Raw genomic sequence first — 23,494 nt, forward strand, 5'->3', positions numbered from 1 at the left:
GTGGACAGGGGGGCCGGGAGAGGGGACAGGCTGCTATCTGTGTGCACGCTGGACGTGACGGAGGTTGCAGTGGTGTGATGGGGCCAGGAGAGGAGATGGGGTGCTGTCTGCGTGGGTGCCAGACGTGTTGGTGGTACAGTGGTGTGACGTGGACGGGGGGGCCGGGAGAGGGGACAGGCTGCTATCTGTGTGCACGCTGGACGTGACGGAGGTGCAGTGGTGTGATGGGGCCGGGAGAGGAGATGGGGTGCTGTCTGTGTGGGTGCTGGACATGGTGGTGGTGCAGTGGTGTGACATGGACAGGGTTGGCAGCAGATGTGAAATGGCTCAGAAGTGAAGGTTTATGCCCGCTGGTTCGTGGATAAAACCAACGTGGCGGAATGTTGAATGAACATTGAATCTAAGTGGAGGGTGGGGAGCACGCAGGGTGAGGGGCAAGGTGGGCTGATCCAGCAGGGAGCGGGGCGGGCATCCTGGGGGGGGGCCGTACCTAAGATGGGGGAGAGGGAGGAGGAGGACGAGGGATGATGGCACACGGAGACGAGGTGAGCGTGTGTCCTGGTCTTTGGGCTGTGGTTCCCTGCCGGCTGAGGGCGACAGCGCATCCACGGGACGGACGCACAGGCTCCGGGCAGGGCGGCGCCATCCGAGCGCGTGCGTGCGGCTCTCTCCGCAGGAGTACATGCGCATGATGGGGCTCAGCAGCTGGCTGCATTGGAGCGCCTGGTTCCTCCTGTTCTTCCTGCTCCTGCTCGCGGCCGTCTCCCTCGTGACCCTGCTCCTCTGCGTCACGGTGAGTGTGGCCTCGCGGAGAGCGTGGTGGGCGCGTGGACGGGAGAGCCGGGGGCGCCGCAGCACCTGGGCAGCCCCAGCCTCGGCTCAGGGCTTTCAGGGTGAGTCGGCCCTTCTCCCGCCCTCGCCAGTCTCCTTTGGGGCCGGCAACAGTTAAGGTCCCCCTGGTTTTGTCCCCACCTCCCCCGCCACGGCCGTGCGGCCCACGGGACACCCCGCGGCGCAGGTGAAGAAGGACGTGGCGGTGCTCACTCACAGCGACCCCTCGCTGGTGCTGGTCTTCCTGCTGTGCTTCGCCATCTCCTCCGTCTCCTTCAGTTTCATGGTCAGCGCCTTCTTCAGCAAAGGTGAGTGTCCTGCCCCAGGACCGCGGGCGCCCCGGCGACCCCCGTCTCTGGAAACCCAGCGCCTGCCTTCGGGGGAGTCGAAGCTGGAGGGGCTGTGCTCTGCTCTGCTCTCAGGGGGGCGCCTGAGTCGTTCTTTCCCGAAGCTCTGCGGGGGGCCGCTCCATCTCTTCCGCTGCGTGTGCAGAGCGGTCCCAGCCCTGCTCTCCCACCTGCATAGTGTCCTAGCCTCCCCGCGGGTGGGCCTGTCCCTGCCGGTGGGCGTGTCCCTGTGGTGGGCATGTCCCCACGGACAGAGGTGTCCCTGTGGCACTTTGACACTGTGGCCACAGGTGTGCCTACCACCAGTGGAGGTATGGTGTTTCTTTTTTTACCGCCGTTCTGGTCTGAGGACTCACGTCTTTCAGTTCCACGCGATCTCACTCACGTTCACCAGAGTCTGTGCTCAGCGGTCGTGGTCACTGTCTTCCGCTAGACCTCCACTGGAGCCTCTCGCTTTGTCCTGTGTCTTCATTCTTTTTCTCTTGCTGCAAAATACAGCCAACAGTTGGCCACCATCGCCGTTCTTGAGCGCACAGTCGAGTGTCAGGAAGCACGTCCACACGGTGCTATGACCGTCCCTACCGCCCACCCCAGAACTCTTCCATCTTCCCAAACCGAGGCTCTGCCCCCCAAACACCGACTCGCCATCCCTCCCCAACCCTGACACCCACCATCCACTTTCCGTCTCTGTGGCTATGGCCACACTAAGTAGCTCCCATGAGTGGAATCACACTGTACGTGTCCCTTGGTGGCTGGCTTCTCTTGCTGAGCCTACTTTCTTGGGGGCTCATCCCCGTCAGTGAGCAGGTGTCGTAAGGCTGCGCGACACTCTGCTGTGCGGACGGTCTCATTCGCTCGTCCACCCACCCGTCCACACGCACGTGGGGTGCTTCCACGCTTTAGCGCCTTGAGTCACGCTGCTGTGAGCGCGAGCGTGCAGCACCTCCTGAGACCCTGCTGTTCTGTGGAGGGCGTGCCCAGAAGTGGAATCGCCAGGTCATGTGCTGATCCCACGGTGGTTGGGGAGGAGTTGCCGGGCCGTCTCCCACAGCCACGCCACCACGTTATGTTCCCGCCCAGGGCGCGTGGGGGCCCCACGACCTCAGCAGCGCTCGTCTAGTTCCGCTTTGGGGGTGTTTGGATGGTGGCCATCCTGGTGGGTGTGAGGCGTACACCCTGAGAAGAGGAGAGGCCGCAGGCCGAGCCTGGGGTCCCCCAGCCCCCGGGCCCGCATCCCCACGCGATGGCCGACACCAGGCGGGGTGGGCAGCCAGGCTCCCGCCTGCAGTCAGCACCCGTGTCTTCTCTCCGTCCGTAGCCAACATGGCGGCCGCCGTAGGCGGCTTCCTGTTCTTCTTCACCTACACCCCGTACTTCTTCGTTGCCCCCCGGTACAACCGGCTGACTCTCCGCCAGAAGCTGCTCTCCTGTCTCCTGTCCAATGTTGCCATGGCGATGGGAGCCCAGCTCATAGGAAAATTTGAAGCGAAAGGTGAGTGTCTTCCTTCTGACGAGCAGCCCTTGCCAACTGAGTTACTAAGAGAGTGTGCTCAGGGCCTGAGGGAGAAGCAAGTCACAGGCCAGAACTGTTTTCGTGATTTTCGTGAAAGTTCCTGATTTTGTAAACATCACAGGGGTCGAATAAAACATGTTATTGGGCACATGGGCCACCTGCTCGGTTTCAAGGGTGCGGTCAAGCCTGCTTCTCTGAAGGGTGGAGAGGCCCCAGTTTGACCCTTAAAGCCCACCTGCTGGTTGGTGTGCTCCCAGGAGGACCTTGGAGAGGCAGGTGGGGCTGTCACAGCTAAGAGGAGGCAGGAGGGTGAGCGTGACAGAAGCTGTGGGGGACGGACCTGCCCGTCTGTGGGCGCTGGGCCCTGTGCTGCCAGGGCTCTCTGTCTCGGGCTGTGTGGTCTCATGGTCTCGTGTCTCATAGTCCTAGCTGTTGTGGTTTCCTAGCGCGGGTCTGTGGGAGGACGGAGGCCGTGGATCATCCGCGTGGCCTTATCTTTCATTAGAGTTGTTTTCTCCCGTGATAGGGTGTTCTTGCACTTTGGCCTTTAAACATCTGTGTTTCTGTGTTTACCAGTGTGATCGACGTAGACTTTTTCAATGCACTGCCCCTTCCAGGGTTCAAATACTTTCTTAAAAGCCGTTCACCAAGAAGCAGCTAACTGCAGGGCAGCTCTTGGTCTTCAAAGTTCTATGCTGATTTTACTTAAAACAAACAAACTTCTTTTTTTTTTTAAGATTTTATTTATTTATTTGACAGAGATAGAGACAGCCAGCGAGAGAGGGAACACAAGCAGGGGGAGTGGGAGAGGAAGAAGCAGGCTCATTGCGGAGGAGCCTGATGTGGGGCTCGATCCCACAACGCCGGGATCACGCCCTGAGCCGAAGGCAGACGCTTAATCGCTGTGCCACCCAGGCGCCCCTAAAACAAACAAACTTCTAGTTGCTTGAAAGTGACCAAAGCCAGAGCACAGCCACTGGGAGCCAGTAGAGGGTAGCTGGCCACGCGGAGGCCATTTGGACTGCGGTGTTTCAAACCAGATGGAAGGCAAGACCTGTGGAGCTTGATACATGTCTCGAGTGCTTCTATTTTTTGGAAAGATTTGTACTAACCATACACTATTCGTGTGGGCCTTCCCTGAATCGTATATACATACCTGTGTGTTTGTGCGTGTGCATACATGTACCGTGTACATAGACACATGAGGACGAGCACGGAGGTCGCGCTGTGTCTTCCAGGTGTGGGCGTCCAGTGGCGAGACCTCCTGAGTCCTGTCAATGTGGACGACGACTTCTCCTTCGGGCAAGTGCTGGGCATGCTGCTGCTGGACTCCATCCTCTATGGCCTGGTGACCTGGTACGTGGAGGCCGTGCTCCCAGGGCAGTTTGGCGTACCCCAGCCCTGGTACTTCTTCATCATGGTGAGTTCTGACGGCCCTGTGCCACGCTCTGGCCACCTCCGTGGGGGTAGAGGTGCCCTCTGCCCACGCCCCGGACCCCTCCAGTCCCTGCCACGTGAACCTGTCCCGTGTGTGGTCAGTGAGCCGTGTGTCCCCAAGGCCCTGAGACCCTCCACTGGCCGAGATGAGCCCTGCACTCCAGGGTCTGTGAGAAGGGGCTCACTCTGCCATCACGGGACCTGCACACCCCACCCCCAGCCTCCTCTCAGACAAATACCCTTGTGGCTTTTCTGCCTACAAAGTTATACAGCCTCTCGTAAAAATGATCCCAGCACAATCCCGTTACCAGAGATGAACTGGGCTGACCCTGTGGTGTGTAGCCCTTTGGATTGTTTTTCTATGCATGCGCATATCATGTACGTGTGCTTGTGTTTATGGAAAGGCGACAGTGCTGTAAAGATGCCTGAAACTTGTTTGTTTTTTAACCTAACTTAGCGATCTTAAATATAAGCCTGTGGATCTGTTTATAAATATACTTTTAGATTTTTACCTATACGCATTTGTAAGTTTTCTTTTACTTTGTTGGATTATGTTGTCTGCATTCTGGGTAAGCCCGCCAGGGACTGTGTGCCCAGGCGGCAGGTCAGGAAAGAGGGTCTGAGCCTTCCCAGGGAGAGGAGGGAGGAGCCACGTGCCCTTGGGCCATTTCGTGGCCTCAGGCCACGCCGAGCTGAGGGCCTCTGCTGTGTATTCAGCGTGTCCGTGAATGGGTCGCTGTTCATCACACACAAAATGAACCAGCACGGGCCAGCTACTCAAGACCATCTGATTTCCACCCTAGCCCTCATACTGGTGCGGGCACCCGCGGACGGTCTTAGGAAAAGAAGAGGAAGACGATGACCCAGAGAAAGCGCTCAGAACGGAGTACTTTGAGGCTGAGCCAGAGGACCTGGTGGCCGGGATCAAGATCAAGCATGTGACCAAGGTGCCACACCCCGTGGGCTGGGTGGGGATGGGGACCTCCCATGCCACAGGGCATGACACCTGCCACCTTCCCCAGGGCTCTCTCCAAGCCAGTGACTATCCCCCAGGCCTTGTTGCCTCCCAGGACCCCCTTGGCTGTTCTCTGACCAGCTTTCTGGGCACTGACCGCTCCCCAGGCTCCATCCCCAGGTCCCCAGGGACTCAGGCTTGAGTCAGCAACACACACCACCCGGACTAAACCTCCCGTTAGCTTTGCAGCAAACGCTTGCTGTGCTCACTGCACGGGGGACGGATGTTGGGGACCTGCCCCGGGGCGTGGGGGGGAGGAGAAGCTGAGAGCGGCGGGGAGTGGCATGGCCTCCAGTCAGCCTCTGCCAGAAATTCCCACCTCTGCACTGACTGGCGATGCTGGACATGGGCTCCTGAGACACTCTGGGTGGGCATTCCGGAGGGCAGTTGGGCGCGGGGCCTGCAGTCCAGGGTGCCCTCTGTCTTTGCTGCAGGTGTTCAGAGTGGGGAACAAGGGCAAGGCGGCCGTCAGAGACTTGAACCTAAACCTGTATGAGGGGCAGATCACGGTGCTGCTAGGCCACAACGGCGCGGGGAAGACCACCACCCTCTCCATGCTCACGGGTGAGGGGCCGCAGCCTCTGCTCTGGCAGCCTTGCCGCAGGCCTGCTCACCCACCGAGGCGGGAGCAGGCTCGCTGGCAACCTCACAGCCAGGGTGCTCGGTAGAATGAAGCAAAGCCGCGTGAACGCGACCTGGGCTGCTCTCGTGCCGAGCAGTGGAGTGTCCATGCTGAACTCACATCTCTGGGTCTTCTGCTTGGCCCTAGGTCTCTTTCCCCCAACCAGCGGACGGGCGTATATCAACGGGTATGAGATTTCACAAGACATGGTTCAGATCCGCAAGAGCCTGGGCCTGTGCCCTCAGCACGATGTGCTGTTCGACAACCTGACCGTAGCAGAGCACTTGTATTTCTACGCACAGGTGAGCCAGCGGCTGAGCGGACTCAGGTCACATGGTGGTTCTGTGGCCTGCGTGCTTGCACCCCAGGGCATGAGCCCTCAGCCTCCCAGCAAACAGAACCCACTCTGAGCAGCCTTCGCAGATCTGCAGTGGGAGGCAGGGAGGGACGTCAGGGCACCAGGTGCAGCTCACAGAGGGAAAGGGACAACACTGAGGCCAGGCTCCTCGTGGACTGGACGGGCCAGCCTCCCAGCAGGAGCCCCTGCCGGACCTCTCCGTCCCCACTGTTGCAGCTGAAGGGCTTGTCCCGCCAGAAGTGCCCCGAGGAAGTCCAGCGGATGCTGCACGTCCTCAGTCTGGAGGACAAGCAGGACTCGCTGAGCCGTTTCCTGAGCGGCGGCATGAAGCGTAAGCTCTCCATCGGCATCGCCCTCATAGCGGGCTCCAAGGTATGCGGGCAGGAGGCCGGGGGAGGGGGGCAGGGTACACGCGCACGGGCTGGCTGTGGCCCTGGACGCCTGCAGAGCAGGGGCCTCCCGCACAGCCAGCCTGGGCCCGAGACATGGCTTTGCCACCCCCAGCGGCCGCCGCTCTGCCTTCAGGTGCTGATGCTGGACGAGCCCACCTCGGGCATGGACGCCATCTCCAGGAGGGCCATCTGGGACCTCCTGCAGCAGCACAAAAGCGACCGCACCGTGCTGCTGACCACGCACTTCATGGACGAGGCTGACCTGCTGGGGGACCGCGTGGCCATCATGGCCAAGGGGGAGCTGCAGTGCTGCGGGTCCTCGCTGTTCCTCAAGCAGAAGTATGGTGAGCGGCCCCGGCGGGCCTGCCTCCCTTCCCCACGGGGCCCCGTCCCTGGCCTGGGGGCGGTTCGCTTCCCCGAGGGCCCCTGAGGCCAGGAGAGGGGCTGCGACAGGAGGAGGGAGCGAGGAGCAGACAGTCTCCAGCTGGTTAGGATGACGTCCAGCTGTGCCCAGGGAAGAGAAGAGCAGCAAGCACCAGCTGAGGCCACAGAGACCAGTGGTGTCCTTGGAGAGACCACGCTCGATAGCACAGACGCTCTTAAGCCAGCGGCCTGTGGCACAGTCCAGGGCCGGTGGGTAGTGCGTGGTTTGCCACGTGAGCATGGCTTCCTTTCTCGAGGGCAGCTCACAGTCCCACACAGTCTACCGTGGCAGGTCCACCCAGGTCCTGCCCACAGGGGAGAGCAAAGACAGAAGCCGAGCTCCCCTCCTCAGACACCCTGGGAGTTGCGCACCTCGTTCCTACAGCTTCCCCCTCAGGCTGGAGGGAGGCTGGAGAGAAGGCGTCGTCTTCCCCGGGGCTCCCTTGTGGAGAGAGCAGGGAGCACAGGTCTCAGAGACAGTTCCTGCCACAGCCTCTGAGACTTGGAGTCTGGAGTCCAGAGCCCTGCTTGGGCCTCACGTCCTTACCCTGCAGCAAACCCCTCCCCAAGTCCACCGGCATCTCTGCCCAGCTGGGGGCTGGAAAGCCAGGCCCTCAGGACAGTGGGCGCCCAGGGGCTCCAGGGTGCATTCCCCCCACTCTCTGGACACTTCTCCACAAGCCTGCCTTCACCGGGGGCCCGGGGAGACAGCTGCATGGGAGATGGCATCATGTGGGGCTCCTCGGTGTCCAGGTGCGGGCTACCACATGACGCTGGTGAAGGAGCCTCACTGCAACCCCGAGGCCATCTCCCGGCTGGTGCAGCACCATGTTCCCAGTGCCACGCTGGAGAGCAGAGCTGGCGCAGAGCTGTCCTTCATCCTCCCCAAGGAGAGCACGCACAGGTGCGCGTCCCGGGGCGGCACTGGCATGGGCCAGAGCAGGGGTACCGTGGGCCTCAGGGGCTCCAGGCTTAGAGTCCGCCCTCCTTGTCCCTGTCAGGCTCGGCCCGCGGGGGCCTGTGACGGCACAGGGCGAACCAGCTTGCTGGGCCCGGCAGGCAGGCCTCCCAGTGCCACGGAGCCTGTGACCTTCCTATACCCGGAGGAGAGTGTGTGCTGCCCCCAACCCCGGGTCAGGCACGCACAGCCGCCGCTCCGAGTTCCTGTGGGATCGTGCCTTTGTGTGCCCCCCTGGGATCAGGCTCGGAGCCCTGCAGACCCCTGGTGTGGGGGTGACAACCAAACTCTGTGTTCACATTCAGAAACTGTGGGGTGTAATTGTGGAAAGTACATTTAATCTTGCTACGAGCCCAGCTGACTGGTGTGGGTTTCATAAATTCACAGGGTTCCTGGACCCGGTCACACCATGACTTCATCAGCCTCTGTGCTGTGACCACGCACTCATGTTCCCCCACAATATGCGAGTGAACATTCTAGAAAACTCTTTGTCTGAACCTCCAGTGCCCCCCCCCCAGGACAGAGTCCCAGTAGCAGGGTAAATGGTACCAAATCTTCTCCTAGAAAGGAGTGTGCTGACTTCCCCGTCAGCGGGGTGGGAGAGGGTCCGTTTTACCCCATGGCTGCCAGCATCCAGTAAGCTTTTTTGGAACATCTGTGTATTGTGTTAAAAGCTCCTGCCAGCAGGAGGTGGAGCGCGGCCGCTGCACGTGGCTTCCAGGCTCTGCTCCCTCCAGACTGTGTGCGTCCCCGCCCCTCGCTCGCGTGTCCATCGGAGGGCTTTATGTTCAACGTCAGCCATTTTTGCTGCGTTTTTTTTTTCCAGTTGGTTGTCCACTAATTTTGTGGGATTTTGTTTCCCACACAGATACTTTAAGTGTAAGGAGTCGTACCTTTTCCCTGTGATGTTTCCCTGGGAAGTGCTACCCCACAGTCAGATGAACATTCACCAGGTCCTTTGGGTTTCTTTTGTGCTTTTGTGTGGACAAATATACGGAACGCCCCACAGGCCCAAGTACTCACGGCAGAAGGTCCCGTGGGGATAGAAAAGTGGGACACTGATCCCGACCTCAGGGTTTTCTTGCAGTGGCTTTGCAAGGATGAGGTCCCTTTGCTCCCCCAGACCTGACCGGAGAAACCACCTGCCTCGAAAGTCACTGAGACACAGCTCTTCCCTCGGGGTCTCATTTCCAGGTTCGAAAGTCTGTTCACTAAGCTGGAGAAGCAGCAGCAGGAGCTGGGGATCGCCAGCTTCGGGGCCTCGGTCACCACCATGGAGGAGGTCTTCCTCCGGTCAGTAGACACGCATTCCCAACAGTCTGGGCGCGGATCCCAGGGTAATGCCTGGGCCCCACATCCCTGCGGCATTCACCAGGGAGAGGGCAGCTGAGCTCGGGTCCCTGGAAACTTCCGCCCCTCCCTCATGGGGAGTGTGCAGGTGTCCCGGGGCCCCTTCCCGGGGCAGGCGTCTGTCCATGATGAAAGGGGAGTTGGACAGGCAGACCGCCAGAGCTGTGGGCACAGGGCAGGGGCAAGCAGCACGACAAATGTGTTTACCAAACATTTCTGGAGTGCTAAGTGGCAGAGTGCTAAGAACTAAATGTACAAAAGGAAGTGTGAGGTAAATGTTTGTCCTTGAGGATCCCGAGTCCTAGAGGAGGCGACAGAGCAGGGAGTGTGCACGGTGCGCGAGAATCAGGTGGCTCACGGGCGTCAGGGTGGCCCGGGGCAGCCCGCAGCCCAGCACTTGGGGGCTTGCTGGCCTCGCTGCCTGCACTCCCCACACACGCCCGGCCCTGGCTGTAAATGCTGGCTTTGGCCCATCTCCCAGGGGGTGTGGGGTCCTTGCGGGCAGGGCCCTTGTCTGGTTGTCTGTCTGTGCTGGGCTCTGCTTGGCTGTGGTGCCCGGCATCTGGGACATCTGTTGATGAGCGAGTGAGGAAATGAACCGCCAGCCAGCAAAGCCAATGGTGTGCTCCTCCTGCCACCTGGGCTCGGCCCACAAGGAGCCAAGCGTGACGGGCTTCTCGTGTCTCGGCACAGGGTCGGCAAGCTGGTGGACGCCAGCTTGGACATCCAGGCTGTCCAGCTGCCTGCCCTACAGTACCAGCACGAGAGGCGGGCAAGCGACTGGGCCGTGGACAGCCACCTGTGCGGGGCCATGGACCCAACCAATGGCGTGGGCTCCCTGATCGAGGACGAGTGCACCCCCGCCAAGCTCAACACTGGGGTGAGCACGGAGAGCTGGGGGGCCCCCAAACCCCACGTGTGAGCGTCCACGGGGGCGGACGAGGGCTTGTGGAGGCTCTGATCGCTGGGAAGAGAGCAGATTGGAGGTCACGCAGTCATGGCAAGGAGAAGGAGAGCCCGGAGCATTTTAATCGACAGTTGTCATTTCCTTTGGTTGTCAGTGGGCCACTCACGAATGAGCAAAGTTTGCAGGTGACGCTCAGGTGCTCTGCGTACCGAGGACTAGCCGTAGGCCTTGTGCTGGCTCAGTGAGGTAGAGAGCACCATCGGTTGCATTTTACAGACAGAACACGGGGCCTGGGCTCAGGGGCACTGCTGGCGTGCGGCCGAGCCGGTCTCCGACCTGGCACCCACGCTGGGAGGACAGCAAAGGGCAACCCTCTGCTCCCGTGTGAGCGTCCACCGGGGTCAGGGGAAGGGCAGAGGCCGTAGCTCCCCTGTGGGACCTCAGCTGGTCCCCCGGTGCCGGCCTGGCCTCCGTGGCAGTGAGACCGCCCACCCCCCACCAAGGCTGTGTCCTGTTACTGAAGGAGCTTTGCAAGAAGCTCTGGGGCCTTGGGGCCCACATGTCAGCCCGAGGCCTCAGGCTTGTGTTTAGACCCGGCCTGCTGCTGCTGCTGGGCGGGGGTCCCACACTGGGCCTGTGTGGCAGCCATGTCAGCTCGTCCCCTCTGCCACAGCTCGCCCTCCACTGCCAGCAGTTCTCGGCCATGTTCCTGAAGAAGGCCGTGTACAGCGTGCGTGAGTGGAAGATGGTGGTGGCCCAGGTCCTGGTCCCACTGACATGCGTCACCCTGGCGCTCCTGGCCGTCAACTACTCCTCTGAGACCTTCGACGACCCCAAGCTGGAGCTGACCCTGGGCGCGTACGGCAGAACCGTCGTGCCTTTCGCCGTTCCCGGGGCCTCCCGGCTGGATCAGCAGCTGTCAGAGCATCTGAAAGACATGCTGCAGGCTGAGGGCCAGGAGCCGCGGGAGGTGCTGGGTAAGGGGTGGCCGCGGGGCTCAGGCTGAGTTGTTCCAGCCCGGCTTAGACCAGGCACCGTGGGCATTCGGGGCGGTTCCTTCCTTGCGGTCTTAGGCACTGGGGGGTGTTGAGAAGCATCCCTGGCCTTCCTCCCCGCCCCCCTCCCCCGTCATGACATCCAGAAATTCCTCCAGATGTTGCCCCTGGGGGAGAAGGCGGCTGGCCTGAGTCAGAGCAAGGCACGGAGCAGCTCTAGGGCTAAGTTTTGCCCAGGTGGCCGTGTACCAAGGTTTCTGTGTCGGGGCTATTATAGGTGAAATGCGAAACCTCTGTGGCCCTTTCTCTGTTTGGCGGGCTGGTCACAATGTGCACTGAAGGGACTTGGTGTTTTCTTTCATCACGTCGAGCCCCAACCATCCGCGTCCCTGGTGGTGGCAGTCGTACACTGCCCTGGGCTGAGACCAGGCCTCGCTCTAGGGTTAACCAGGTCGTATGGGAAGGCTGGCTCGGTTCACTGCTCCCCTCCCGTGTCCTGGCTGGTACACTGGGTGGCCAGCAGATCTTGGCAGGGATCAGGTGCTCGTTTAGGAGAACACTGAATGCCTCCGGCACCGGCCAGCCCTGCATTGGCTGCTGCCCGGCAGGAGCGCGTGCAGCCCCGCCCACCACCCGGCTTAGCCCTGCTGAGACCGCGGTGGGCGCTCTTGTCAGCTCCGTGCACCCCCAGCTTTGTTTGCTGGCTGTCACCCAGCCTGGCCCCAAGAATTTGGGGCCCTCATGGCATATGGTAGCTTTGTGCCATTCGGGACATAGTCTCAGATGCCCCTGGCCTGAGTCCTTCCAGAAGGCCAAAGTGTCTGTTCCCTCGCCAAGCGTGAGAGTCTGCGGTTTTGACCACCTCGCTGGTGATTTCGTTATGCTGTGTTTAAGGGCATCTGATTCTTTTCTTTGTGTAATGACATCTGAAGCAGGCCTGGGTGGAGCCTTTGTAACTCTTGACATTAGGGCTCACGGACACGTCCCTGTCCCCTCACTGACCCTGGGTCCCTCAGATCAGGTGTCCTCGTTGGCCCCATTTACAGCTGAGTGAGAGGCAGGGCCGGGGCAGCGAGGGCATGAGCAAGTGTCTGCAACGCCGGACTGCGCAGTCAGCAGTGAGCGTAGGACCGACCCCGGCCACCTCATCAGAACCCTTCTCCCCACACGTCCGCCATGGAGCAAAGTGAGAGCCAGCAGGACTGCCCAGAACCCGAAAGCCTGGAGGGTCCAAGACCTGAAGTGGGACTTGGCTGGAGTTCTTCCAGGGAACGAGGGAATGTTCCTCCTCCCTGCGGCCCCCTCCCCTAGGCCACTCTTTTTTTTTAAGATTTTTTTCGTTTATTTGCGAGAGAAAGAGAGAGCACGCGCACACGGGGGGCGGGGGGAGCTAGAGAAGCAGACTCAGTGAGCAGGGAGCCTGACTCGGGGCTCGATCCCAGGACCCTGAGAGCAGGACCTGAGCGAAAGGCAGATGCTTCACAGACTGAGCCACCCAGGTGCCCCAGGCCACTCTTTTTAAAAACCATCTTATTTTTTTCTGATTATGAAAGGGTACTTACTCATGCTATAAAAACTGGAACACCAAAAACAGCCAGAGGTCCTGTCCAGTCGTGCCCCCCACCACGAGGGCAGCCCCTCCCTCTCCCGGCCACCCCTCCCTGCACCTGCTGCCCGCCCAGCACCCATCAGCCGGGACAGGTCTGCCTTTTAGAGCCTCGCCTTCTCCTGAGCAGCCCCCTCCCTGCCACGCGGACCCTGGTCCACGGCTGTTCCCTTTAGCTCCAAAGAGAATCTTGCTCTGCCCACGTGGCCTCCTGTGGCTGCAGGGTGCCCGCTACCCAAGGCCGCAGCCTCAGGCCCTGCTCCTCCCACGAAATGTCTCCACGGCCCGTGGACTCTGTCCATGCAAGGAGAAGGTGGCGTGTCCTTCCCGCGGTTCCTCCAGGCGTTCAGAGCTCCTCAGAGTGGGTGCCTTGGGCACGCACCCCGGGGCTGTCCTCCACCACTGACCCTGCCATTGTCCCCCCAGGTGATCTGGAGGAGTTCCTGATTTTCAGGGCCTCTGTGGAGGGAGGCGGCTTTAACGAGCGGTGCTTGGTGGCCGTGTCCTTCAGAGACGTCGGTGAGCGGACAGTGGTCACTGCCCTGTTCAACAACCAAGCATACCACTCCCCAGCCACTGCGCTGGCCGTTGTGGACAACCTTCTGTTCAAGCAGCTGTGTGGCCCCCGGGCCTCCATCGTGGTCTCCAACTACCCCCAGCCCCGGAGCGCCCTGCAGGCTGCCAAGGACCAGTTCAATGAGTATGTGTGCCACCCCCCCCGCCCTTTTGCCAGGGCCCCACCCCTGCCCGTCAGGACCTCTCACCAGGACCGACCCCCGGGGCACTGCCAGGGGCCACCAAGGGCCATGCAGGCAGAGACGGCATAGCGTCTCCCTTCAGGAAGCTTCTGGGTTCCAGCCAGGGAACCCCTGCCCCCCATCTTCCTCAGGCTTCCTTACTCACCCTTTCCTTGGGTAGCACATAAGCTGGTGAGACCCTGTCCCACATCTCCGAGGGGAGACTCCTGAGGATTTGGAGGACAGCCATGCCCTCTTCCCAAATCTGTAGCCAGCTCCTGCTGACCTCTGTCCCCAGGATGCAGAACACAGCGAGGTCAGGTGCTGCTGCCCGAGGCGGCCTCAAGTCAGGAAGCCCCATGGGCATCTGTTCTCAGGCCTTGTCCTGCCCTGGTGTGTGGGTCCCCCAAACCCTGGGACCATCCAGAGGAAGCCCAAGAAAATCAGTTAATTTCAGAGCCATCACCCCACACAGGGCAATTAATTAATGGGGGGGCAGTTTCATCTTTATCCTCCCCCCCATGCTGGACTGCACTCTGGGCCCTATGAGGTCTTCCCACCCCACGACCTCCTGTGTCTACCCCGAAAGCAGAGACACGGTGGCAGCTGTCTGCCCCTCCAGGAGCAGATGAGCACACCGCAGCGTCGGGGACCACGCTGCTCCCGGGAGGGGCCTCTGCTCTGACTGGGCCCCGGTCAGACCTGGCGGGGCGGGGGCCGTGCCGGAGACGTGGAGAAGGGGCAGCTCCCTCCTGGTGGGCTCAGTGTGGCGGATGGGGCAGTAGGACTCCTTGTTTTGTGTTTGCAGCATGAGCAGATAGAACTCTGCACCTGTGTGTAACGGACAGTCGAATGGTCGTTAGCACGTTCGAAGCGTGGGGCCATCGGCACACTTGCTATCAGTGACACGCAGGGTTCCGTTAGTTCCAGGTGTGTGGTGAACCATCACCACACGGACTGTAGTCAGCATCCCTGGTCACACATCCTTCCAGAGTCTTTTCTTCCGTGATGAGAAGCTTTAAGACGGTCTCTCTGAGCACCTTTCCAATACGCAACCCAGGATCCTTAACCTTAACCGTGGTCATCACACCATACGGGACATCCCCAGGTTGCATTTATTTTATGACGGGAAAGCTGTACCTGTTGACCCCTCACCTGCTTTTCCCACCTCTGCCCCCCACCTCTGGCAACCACCAGTCTGTTCCCTGGGTCTACAACTTCCATTCTTGTTTTGGGTTTTTTTAGATTCCATACTTAAGGGAGATCATAAGGTCTCTGTCTTTGTCTGACGTACTTAATTTAGCTCAGTGCCCTCAAGGGCCATCCACACAGTCACAAATGGCAGGATGTCCTTCTTTGTTGTGGCTAGAAAATATTCCCTCATGATCAGACTCCAGGTCCTCGATCCTGTCAACGGACGTTTGGTTGTTTCTGTCTCGGCCATTGTAAGCAATGCTGCCATGAACATGTGGTGCCCACATCACTCCAGTCCTTCCTCAAAGTGGGATTGCTGGAGCATGCGAGGGCTCTGGCTTTAACTTTCTGCAGACCCTCCGTGCTGTTCTCCGGAGTGGCGGCCCCAGTGTGTGTTCCCACCACGAGGGCTGCCCTCTCTCCACATCCTCGCCCGCATATACTGGCCATGAGATCGCTGTGAGCTGGTCTCACTCTGCGGCTCTGATTTGCATTTCCCTGGTGGTTCGAGGTGCCCAGCACCTTCTCACATGCCTCTTGGACCACAGTGTCATTTTACTGAGAGATCCGTCCCGCTCCGCGGGAGCCTTGGGACACCACAGCCACTGCCCGCACCTCCATCCCCTTCTCCAAGCGGCCTCCACGCTGTCCCGTCTTGGGGACGCGCCAGCTCGGGACATTTCCTACTGACGGAATCGTATATTAAGACGTCTTCTGTGACTGGCTTCTTTCACTTCCAAGGCCCATCCGAGCTGTGGTGTGTATCCGTCATTCCCTCTTCTCCGCCAAATTGCATCCAGGTGTTGAAGTGCCATTTTTGAGAGAGACAGGAAGTCTTTAAGCAGCAGAATAAGGCTACCTGTGCTGGTTTCTGGAAGGTGTTGCTGGCCACCAATTGTAGAATGTGGAATGCGCCCAATGCGGGAGATGAACCACTGCAGAGGCGTCTGGCCAGGGCACAGCCAGCCACGCGGGGGGTTCTCAGGAGATGCGGGAAAGGCGGACTGGCAGTGGCTCCATCACCTGCGTATGTGTGGGGGGTGGGGGGCTGGGAGAGTGGCACGCCATCACTGGGGACAGGAAGCCCAGAGGAGGAGCTGTCCTGGGGGTATGGGATTTTCCCGGCTCTGAGACACACCCCCCCACACAGATCTGGTGTTCTGTCTTAACTCCCGTTAGCGCCTGGACTTCTCCACCGCATCCTTTGAATGGCGACCAAGGACCTGATGAAGGTCCCCTGCTGCCCGGACTCGCTACACTCAGTCCCTGTTCTGCCTTGTCCCCCCAACCCCCTGCAGGGGCCGGAAGGGATTCGACATCGCCCTCAACTTGCTGTTTGCCATGGCGTTCCTGGCCAGCACGTTCTCCATCCTGGCGGTCAGCGAGAGGGCCGTCCAGGCCAAGCACGTCCAGTTTGTGAGCGGGGTCCACGTGGCTACTTTCTGGCTGTCCGCACTGCTGTGGGACCTCCTGTCCTTCCTCGTCCCCAGTCTGCTGCTGCTGGTGAGGGCTGCCAGGTGCTGGGACCCCCCCGCACGTCACGGGGGCTTGTCGTGGGGCCCTGCACCGACCGCAGCCAGCCTGGGGTGCAGGCCGGCAGCTCGGCCCCAGTTCTGGGAGGACGGCTGGGAACACCCCCTCATCTGCGTCTGCACCCCCAGCCTCCGCCCCACGTGGTGGGCGGGGCCCCGGGGCGGGCTCCAGGCTCAGAGGAGAGAAGGGGGCAGGTCGTCAGGGCAGTCCGGGGGCTTTCGGGTCCCCGAGCCACCTGCCCCTGTGCCCTCACAGGCGGTGTTCAAAGCCTTTGACGTGCACGCCTTCACGCGAGACGGCCACATGGCGGACGCCCTGCTGCTGCTCATGCTGTACGGCTGGGCCATCATCCCCCTCATGTACCTGATGAACTTCCTCTTCTCGGGAGCGGCCACTGCCTACACGCGGCTGACCGTATTCAACATCCTGTCGGGCATAGCCACCTTCCTCGTGGTCACCATCATGCGCATCCCAGGTGGGGGCCTGCAGCCCACCCCCACCCAGGCACGGAGCCACTCTGCCCTGAACCCGGGCGGCACCGATGCGGGTACCGGCCCAGGCCCCTCTGCCCATCATGGCCCTGCTGGGCCGGCGGCACTTGGGCCTCGCAGTGTCAGCGGCTGGGGGGGGCGAGGGGCATCCTGGAAGTGCTGTCCCTGGAGGGCCTGGCGCCCCACGTGGGGTAACGCCTGGCTGGGCGCCTGGCCCACACGCGGCACCCTCGTGTGTCCCCCAGCGCCCACTGGTCTGTGTCCCTCCCCCCAGCGGTGAAGTTAGAAGAGCTCTCCCGGACCCTGGACCACGTGTTCCTGGTGCTTCCCAACCATTGCCTGGGGATGGCGGTCAGCAGCTTCCACGAAAACTTCGAGATGAGGAAGTACTGCACGTCCTCCGAGGTCGCAGCCCACTACTGCAGGAAATACAGTGAGTGTCCCGCGGCCGCCCCTCCCACGGGGCCCTCTCCGGGACCCTCCTTCCCCTCCCCCTGCTGGGCGCCAGCAACCGGGCTGCCTGGCAGGCCTCTGTGTCCCTCCGCCCACTAGGCTTCTCTGTATCTCAAACCTCCCTCCACTAGGCTTCTCTGTATCTCAAACCTCCCTCTGCCTTTCTCTCGCAAGGACATCTGTGGTCAGATTCAGGGCCCGTCCTAAATCCAGGATCTTACCTTGAGACCCTTAACTCATTCCATGTGCAAAGACCCTTTTCTAAGTGGAGTTGCTCAAGGGTTCTGGGGGTTAGGACGCATCGTGTCATTCTGGGGCCACCTTTCAGCCCACCCCACGCCCTTCCTGTGCCGGAACAGTCTTCAGCGGTGGCCAGCTGTCACCACTGTGACCACGGGGGTGGGCTGGGGGGGTCACATCTTCACGTCTCAGTGCAGCCCCGAGTGGGGAAGGAGCGTGCGAGTGAGCAAGCAAGGGTGTGACTCACTTGTCACAGGCACCCCTTGCAAAGTAAAACTGCCCCCAGACGTAGGCAGCTCTGGGGCTTCCCTGAGGCCCTGGCAAGCACAGGGCGGGCCTCAGAAGACAAGCGGACCCTCTGCCCTCACAGCCTCCATCGGGGGCCGGTGTGTGGGTTCCTGCGGGCCTAGAGAGGGCCTCGGGATGGGATGCAGGGCGGGGGCGTGGTGCTCACTCCCTTGCCCACACAGACATCCGGTACCAGCAGAACTTCTATGCGTGGAGCACCCCCGGGGTCGGCAGGTTCGTGACCTCCATGGCAGCCTCTGGATTTGCCTACCTCAGTCTGCTGTTCCTCATCGAGACCGACACGCTGTGGAGGCTGAAGACCTGCATCTGTGCCTTCCGGAGGAAGCGGGCGCTGGTGAGTGGCTCCCGGCGCCCCCCACACCTCCTCCCTCTAGCCTGGGCAGGGCGCTCGTGGGAGGGGCTGCGGTGCTCACCAGCCCCCCGGCTCTCCAGTCCGTGACACTGGGGCCCCCACTGGCTCTGCCTTGGCAGAGGCTTTCGGGCCGGCCGCCCTCGCGTTTGTCACCTACATCCCAGCCCACAAACAGCCTGGGGAGGAGGTCGTGCTACACGGACACGGAAACCCAGGGTGGGTGGCTGCTCTGACCTGTGAGGACCGCTCTGACAAGGAGCTTCTGCCGGCCAGCCTCCCACGCCCTTGGCTGAGTTTCTCGGCTTTCTCGGTGCATCCTGTGCCGCCCTTGCTCTTTGGCCATCGGCATCTCCTCCGTGCTCACGTCAGCCCTTAAGTCCACCAGCTGTCCTTGTGAAACCCCCGAGTCAGCACACCAGCAGTCTCAGAGACCCTCGCCCTTTGTGCTATGGAGAAGGACCCCCTGAGCTGGAGCTCACCCGTGTGGTCTTTTTCCGGAACAATTAGACAGAAGTATACACTCGGTCGTCAGCACCTCCAGAGGACCAGGACGTGGTGGATGAAAGGAGCCGGGTCCTCGCCCCCAGCACAGACTCCTTACTGGACACACCTTTGGTTATCAAGGAGCTCTCCAAGGTAAGGCGGGTCTCCCCACACCAGCCCTGGGCACCCCCTCCCCTTGGCTGCCTCCAGGCCCCAACTCCCAGTGCCCCGCAGGTTTACGAGCAGCGGACACCCCTGCTTGCCGTGGACAAGATCTCCCTCGCGGTCCAGAAAGGGGAGTGTTTCGGGTTGCTGGGTTTCAATGGAGCCGGGAAAACCACGACTTTCAAAATGCTGACGGGGGAGGAGACCATCACGTCTGGGGACGCCTTTGTCGGGGGCTACAGCATCAGCTCTGAAATCGGGAAGGTAGGTGTAGCCAGGGAGGCGGGACGAGGGGGCACCGTGGAGGTAGGGATGGGGCTCGTTTCTGGCTCACGGTGCGCGGACAGTAGGATGAGGCAGTGACCAGGGGTCAGAGTGAAGCGACAGGGAAGAGAGAGAGGACAGGAAGATAAGAGGTCCCTAGGCCCGAAGGGCTCCGGCCACAGTCTCTCTGTAAAGCCTCGTCTCTGGACCCAGGGCCGTGGTGCTCGCAGCCCTGTGCTGTGTGCGAACCGATGAACCATCACGGTGCCCGGGGCCGCTCAGACCAGGCATTCCGCCGAGAACCAAAGCTGGATAAAACGTCCATGACAAAACACATTGTTAGCAAGGGCATCCTACAGCCTGCTGAACGGTGACAAACCCTGGCCAAAATCCGTGAGCCCCGAGAGGCAGGGCAGGGTCCATCTCTGCAGAGGGCATGCACTGCTCCTGGCCCCCTGGGTGTGGGTTTCAGGATCTCGTTGAGTGAAGGGGAGAAACTGAGGCCCAGGGCCCCCATGGTAGGGTGTGATAGGAGACCCAGGTAAGGATGAGCCGGGCTGCCTTCCCACTCCCTGCACCCCTGGGGATTGGGTGGGGGCTCCTCTGTGTGCCGAGGGGAGGAGCAGAGCCTGGGCCTGGGCCTGGGCCTGGGGGCAACCGTGTGTCCCAACTGGCAGCGGGGGCTTCTAGTCCGCCATGCCCGCAGAGCACAGCCCACACCGTCTGGAGGAAGGCCTTCCTCTGAGGCCCCCAAGAAGCCCCCAAACAGTGTTCGAAGGGCTACAAACAGGGCACGCACACTGAGAAACAAAGGAGACATGGCCCCATGTCAACCTGCAGATGTATGGCCTCCCAGGAGAAACAAGCCCACCGCTTTACATTTGCTACCGCCAGACCCGGATTCTGAAACACCTGCGTTGACCATGTTTAGAGAAACAAACAAGATTCGACGTGCAGGCAGGAAAAAGAAAACCATAAACACGTGTTAGAAGCTGCAGAGGGAGGGGACTCGTCTGTGCCTGCAGTCTGAGGGCCAGGGGGAGGGAGAACACGGGGACAGGTACTGAGTGACGGGGCAGAGTGTCCCCTGCAGGCTGAAGCCTAGGAGCCCCCCAGAGGGGAAGGAGAGAGAAAACCCTGTCTGGAATCCACAGACGGACCTCAGGCTCGCTGGCCCCTCGCCTGCTGCTGCAGTAGCCGGGGAAACCATGTGGCCCTGCGGGGGCCTGGCTCCACCAGGCCCCAGAGGCACAGGCTGCAAACCCCTCTTTCATCAGCGGGAGAAGAGGGGAAGGGCATACGCGCCCCACGCCTGTATAACACGTAATGGGTGCACAGGTGGTGACGGATCTGCTGACAATGTCACAGCGATGGTGGCCTCATGCCGTCAGCGCCTTCTGCTCCCGTGCCGCCCGCGCTCCATGGCCCGGCCCATCTCTCATGCCTCGGGGGAGGGCGGGATGTGTGCCCGGGGTGTCCCCGAGCTGGCCAGGGCCCTCCGGTGTCCCTGACGAAGTGCAGCGTGGTGGCCGCTGGGGCCTGTCCACTGTCGGGCCGCCCCGGACGGATCTGCTGGGAGAGACCTGCAGGAGCCCCCTCTGACCCACTGCACCCCCTGCCCCCGCCTCCAGGTGCGACAGCGGATTGGCTACTGCCCCCAGTTTGACGCCCTGCTGGACCACATGACGGGCCGGGAGACGCTGGTCATGTATGCTCGGCTTCGGGGCATCCCCGAGCGTCACATCGGCGCTTGCGTGGAGAACACGCTCCGGGGCCTGCTTCTGGAGCCTCACGCCAACAAGCTGGTCAGGACCTACAGGTGTGGCCGCACTCCGGCCCCCTCCCCCCAACGCCACAGTGACTCCCGTGTCCCGGGACAGAGTCGGAGTCTCCCTTACCATAAAGCTGGGGGCAACCAAACGGGTCAGGGCCAGAGCTCCCACCCGTTGTTCCAGGATTGGTTGGGGATTTGGGGGCATGACCCAGGCAGCACAAGGTGAAGGGGCTGCCCTACCAGTTCCCGCCACCAGAAAGCACCGCCAGGGCAGGGGGATGTCAGTCCCCAGTCAGCACAGACAGACGGTGTTACCATCCTCTGTGTGGGTGTGGACTGACCCCCCTCGGCACAGCTTTCCTTGGGGCCCCCAAAACTACAAGGTTGGCTTTCCAGGCTTGCTCCCCTCATTTCTGTTCACCAGGGTGCTCTGCGATCGCTGCACCTAGTCCGATGCTGGGACACAGGGAGCCCGTACTAATTATGAGCCTTGCCCCCCACACCCCTGTTCCCAGTGGCGGCAACAAGCGGAAGCTGAGTACAGGCATCGCCCTGCTTGGAGAGCCCTCGGTCATCTTCCTGGACGAGCCATCCACGGGCATGGACCCCGTGGCCCGGCGCCTGCTCTGGGACACTGTGGCTCGGGCCCGTGAGTCTGGCAAGGCCATCGTCATCACCTCCCACAGGTAGAGCTGGGGTCTCTGGAGTGAGTGGAAGAGCCGGGGCGAGGGCTGGGTGGGTGGGGCCGGGTGGAGGCAGGTTCATCTGTCCCTGAGCAGAGTCCCCAGCCTAGCCATGTGGGCCACCCTCTGAACATGGGACTCAGGAACAGTGTGATCTGGCTCTCTGCGTGAGCCTCCGACACGGACGGCAGGCATCGGCATCCCCCGGCCCCGTGTCAGGCTTCTGCCCCTCTCCCCAGCATGGAGGAGTGCGAGGCCTTGTGCACCCGGCTGGCCATCATGGTGCAGGGTCAGTTCAAGTGCCTGGGCAGCCCACAGCACCTCAAGAGCAAGTTTGGCAGCGGCTACTCCCTGCGGGCCAAGGTCCGGAGCGACGGGCAGCAGGAGGCGCTGGAGGAGTTCAAGGCGTTTGTGAACCTGACCTTCCCAGGTGAGGGCCAGTGCACAGAGGGCGTCTGTACCTCATTCCTGCCGAGTCCCCCCTCCCTGACCCCGGGGAGGAGGGCCATGATTCCATGGTCCCAGGCCCTCCAGCCTGGCCTTCACGGGGACACGGTGTCCTCTTTGTGCAGGCAGCGTCCTGGAAGATGAGCACCAAGGGATGGTCCATTACCACCTGCCCGGGGATGACCTCAGCTGGGCCAAGGTGAGCGTAGGCCCTACCTGCCTAGCTGGGGCTGGGGCAGGCCCTTCCAGCCATCACTCCTTCTCTGGGGCTTCTAGGCTCCTTCCAAAGATGAGTCACTTCCAGTTTCTCCTCTAGCACTCATCCTAAAATCTGCCGGGTTCAGAGGTTCATTTGAGTCAGAAAAAAATGGGTGCAAAAAAGGAAACTGGCCCAGAGAGCATGCCCAAGTTTGCAGTCTGAGCTGGGAAAATTCGGGGGAAGCCTGGCCCCCGGGGCCTGCTCATCCTGCACAGCCTCCCCCCCACCCCCGGGAGCATGGCTCACCCCTGCGGTGCCCCAGGGCACCAGCTGGGGCAGGGGTAGGACCTCTGGGAGCCTTACTCCACCCCCCCCCACATGGCCAGAGGACTCCCAGACCAGCCAGGGCACCCCTGCCCCTGGGCTTGTTAACAGCCACTTTTCTGCTCCTGCAAGGTGTTTGGTGTTCTGGAGAAGGCCAAGGAGAAGTACGCCGTGGACGACTACTCCGTGAGCCAGATCTCGCTGGAGCAGGTCTTCCTGAGCTTTGCCCACCTGCAGCCGCCCGCTGAGGACGAGGGGCCATGAGGAGCCGGCAAGTGTGGGGCAAGTGGCCACACAGGCAGGCGTCCTCTCCCTCCAAGTTCATCTTATCCTGCACCTTTCTTTCCAATCACTGTTTTCTATAATGGACGTGAGAATCAAGGCACAGTAGGGACCAGGGTGTTGGAGCCCTCACGCTGGGAATCAGCATGCGAACATCCGTGTCCGAGGCAGTCGCCAAGGCCCCTCTCTGGAACTCGGGACCTGGCAAGAGCAGCCCAGCAGTCTGTGCGGGCAAGCCTCAGGGTCTCTGGGCAGAGAACCACTCGGGAAGGGGCTGCAGCTGACCTGGGGGTCACATTTCCCGAAGTGCTCACGAGGTGAGCACCGGTGGCACCCCCACATCTGCACATGGCACAGAGCCTCCCTGGGGGCGAAACGGGGAGCCAGCAGGACAGTGGGCAGCAGGGCTCACCGGGTTGCCCCAAACAGACAGAACGTCGCCTGTGGCCGTCCACAAGGGAGGTGCTAGCTACGGCTCGGCTCTCGGCTTCCAAGGGGGCCTGGGAGTCACTGCTCCACAGAGTGTCCATTCAATGCCGGGCAGGGCTGACCCTGCGCCCAGCGCCATCACACCAGCGTCTTCCAGGGTTGGCGGGCGCGGGGAGAGAAGGCAGTCCTTCGTGCCCAAGACTGGCTTCTGGAGAAGCCCCCAGTGGGAGGCCAGTTGGGGACCACTGCGGGACCGAGGGACCATCTATGGAGGACACACCTGACACGTGGTGACTCTGTCCAGAAAATAAAGTCCGGGAGGGAACATGACGGCGTCTGTATGGAGTGACTTCTAGCACTCAGTGCCAGGAGGCGAAGCAG

The 23,494-nt window shown here is 61.4% G+C and overlaps 1 protein-coding gene across 1 annotated transcript in view; it reads left to right on the forward strand.

Annotated features, from left to right (window-relative positions):
* ABCA3 (ATP binding cassette subfamily A member 3) overlaps positions 1 to 23,443 on the forward strand; it is a 32,512-nt gene extending 9,069 nt beyond the window's left edge. The window contains exons 8-32 of the mRNA XM_034670576.1: positions 677 to 793; positions 1,019 to 1,139; positions 2,497 to 2,670; positions 3,930 to 4,111; positions 4,932 to 5,075; positions 5,578 to 5,707; positions 5,913 to 6,067; positions 6,340 to 6,495; positions 6,649 to 6,859; positions 7,692 to 7,842; positions 9,091 to 9,189; positions 9,940 to 10,126; positions 10,827 to 11,130; positions 13,181 to 13,454; positions 15,984 to 16,188; positions 16,474 to 16,693; positions 16,984 to 17,142; positions 17,873 to 18,045; positions 18,571 to 18,699; positions 18,781 to 18,975; positions 20,607 to 20,794; positions 21,265 to 21,435; positions 21,672 to 21,862; positions 22,005 to 22,078; positions 22,535 to 23,443. Of these exons, the coding sequence (XP_034526467.1) occupies positions 677 to 793; positions 1,019 to 1,139; positions 2,497 to 2,670; positions 3,930 to 4,111; positions 4,932 to 5,075; positions 5,578 to 5,707; positions 5,913 to 6,067; positions 6,340 to 6,495; positions 6,649 to 6,859; positions 7,692 to 7,842; positions 9,091 to 9,189; positions 9,940 to 10,126; positions 10,827 to 11,130; positions 13,181 to 13,454; positions 15,984 to 16,188; positions 16,474 to 16,693; positions 16,984 to 17,142; positions 17,873 to 18,045; positions 18,571 to 18,699; positions 18,781 to 18,975; positions 20,607 to 20,794; positions 21,265 to 21,435; positions 21,672 to 21,862; positions 22,005 to 22,078; positions 22,535 to 22,666 (4,242 nt within the window). The 3' untranslated portion in view covers positions 22,667 to 23,443. The remainder of the gene's footprint in view (positions 1 to 676; positions 794 to 1,018; positions 1,140 to 2,496; positions 2,671 to 3,929; positions 4,112 to 4,931; positions 5,076 to 5,577; positions 5,708 to 5,912; positions 6,068 to 6,339; positions 6,496 to 6,648; positions 6,860 to 7,691; positions 7,843 to 9,090; positions 9,190 to 9,939; positions 10,127 to 10,826; positions 11,131 to 13,180; positions 13,455 to 15,983; positions 16,189 to 16,473; positions 16,694 to 16,983; positions 17,143 to 17,872; positions 18,046 to 18,570; positions 18,700 to 18,780; positions 18,976 to 20,606; positions 20,795 to 21,264; positions 21,436 to 21,671; positions 21,863 to 22,004; positions 22,079 to 22,534) is intronic.
* The last annotated feature ends 51 nt before the right edge of the window (positions 23,444 to 23,494 follow it).

The sequence above is a fragment of the Ailuropoda melanoleuca genome, chromosome 10 (genome assembly GCF_002007445.2).
Source record: "Ailuropoda melanoleuca isolate Jingjing chromosome 10, ASM200744v2, whole genome shotgun sequence".
Classification (NCBI taxonomy): Eukaryota; Metazoa; Chordata; class Mammalia; order Carnivora; family Ursidae; genus Ailuropoda; species Ailuropoda melanoleuca.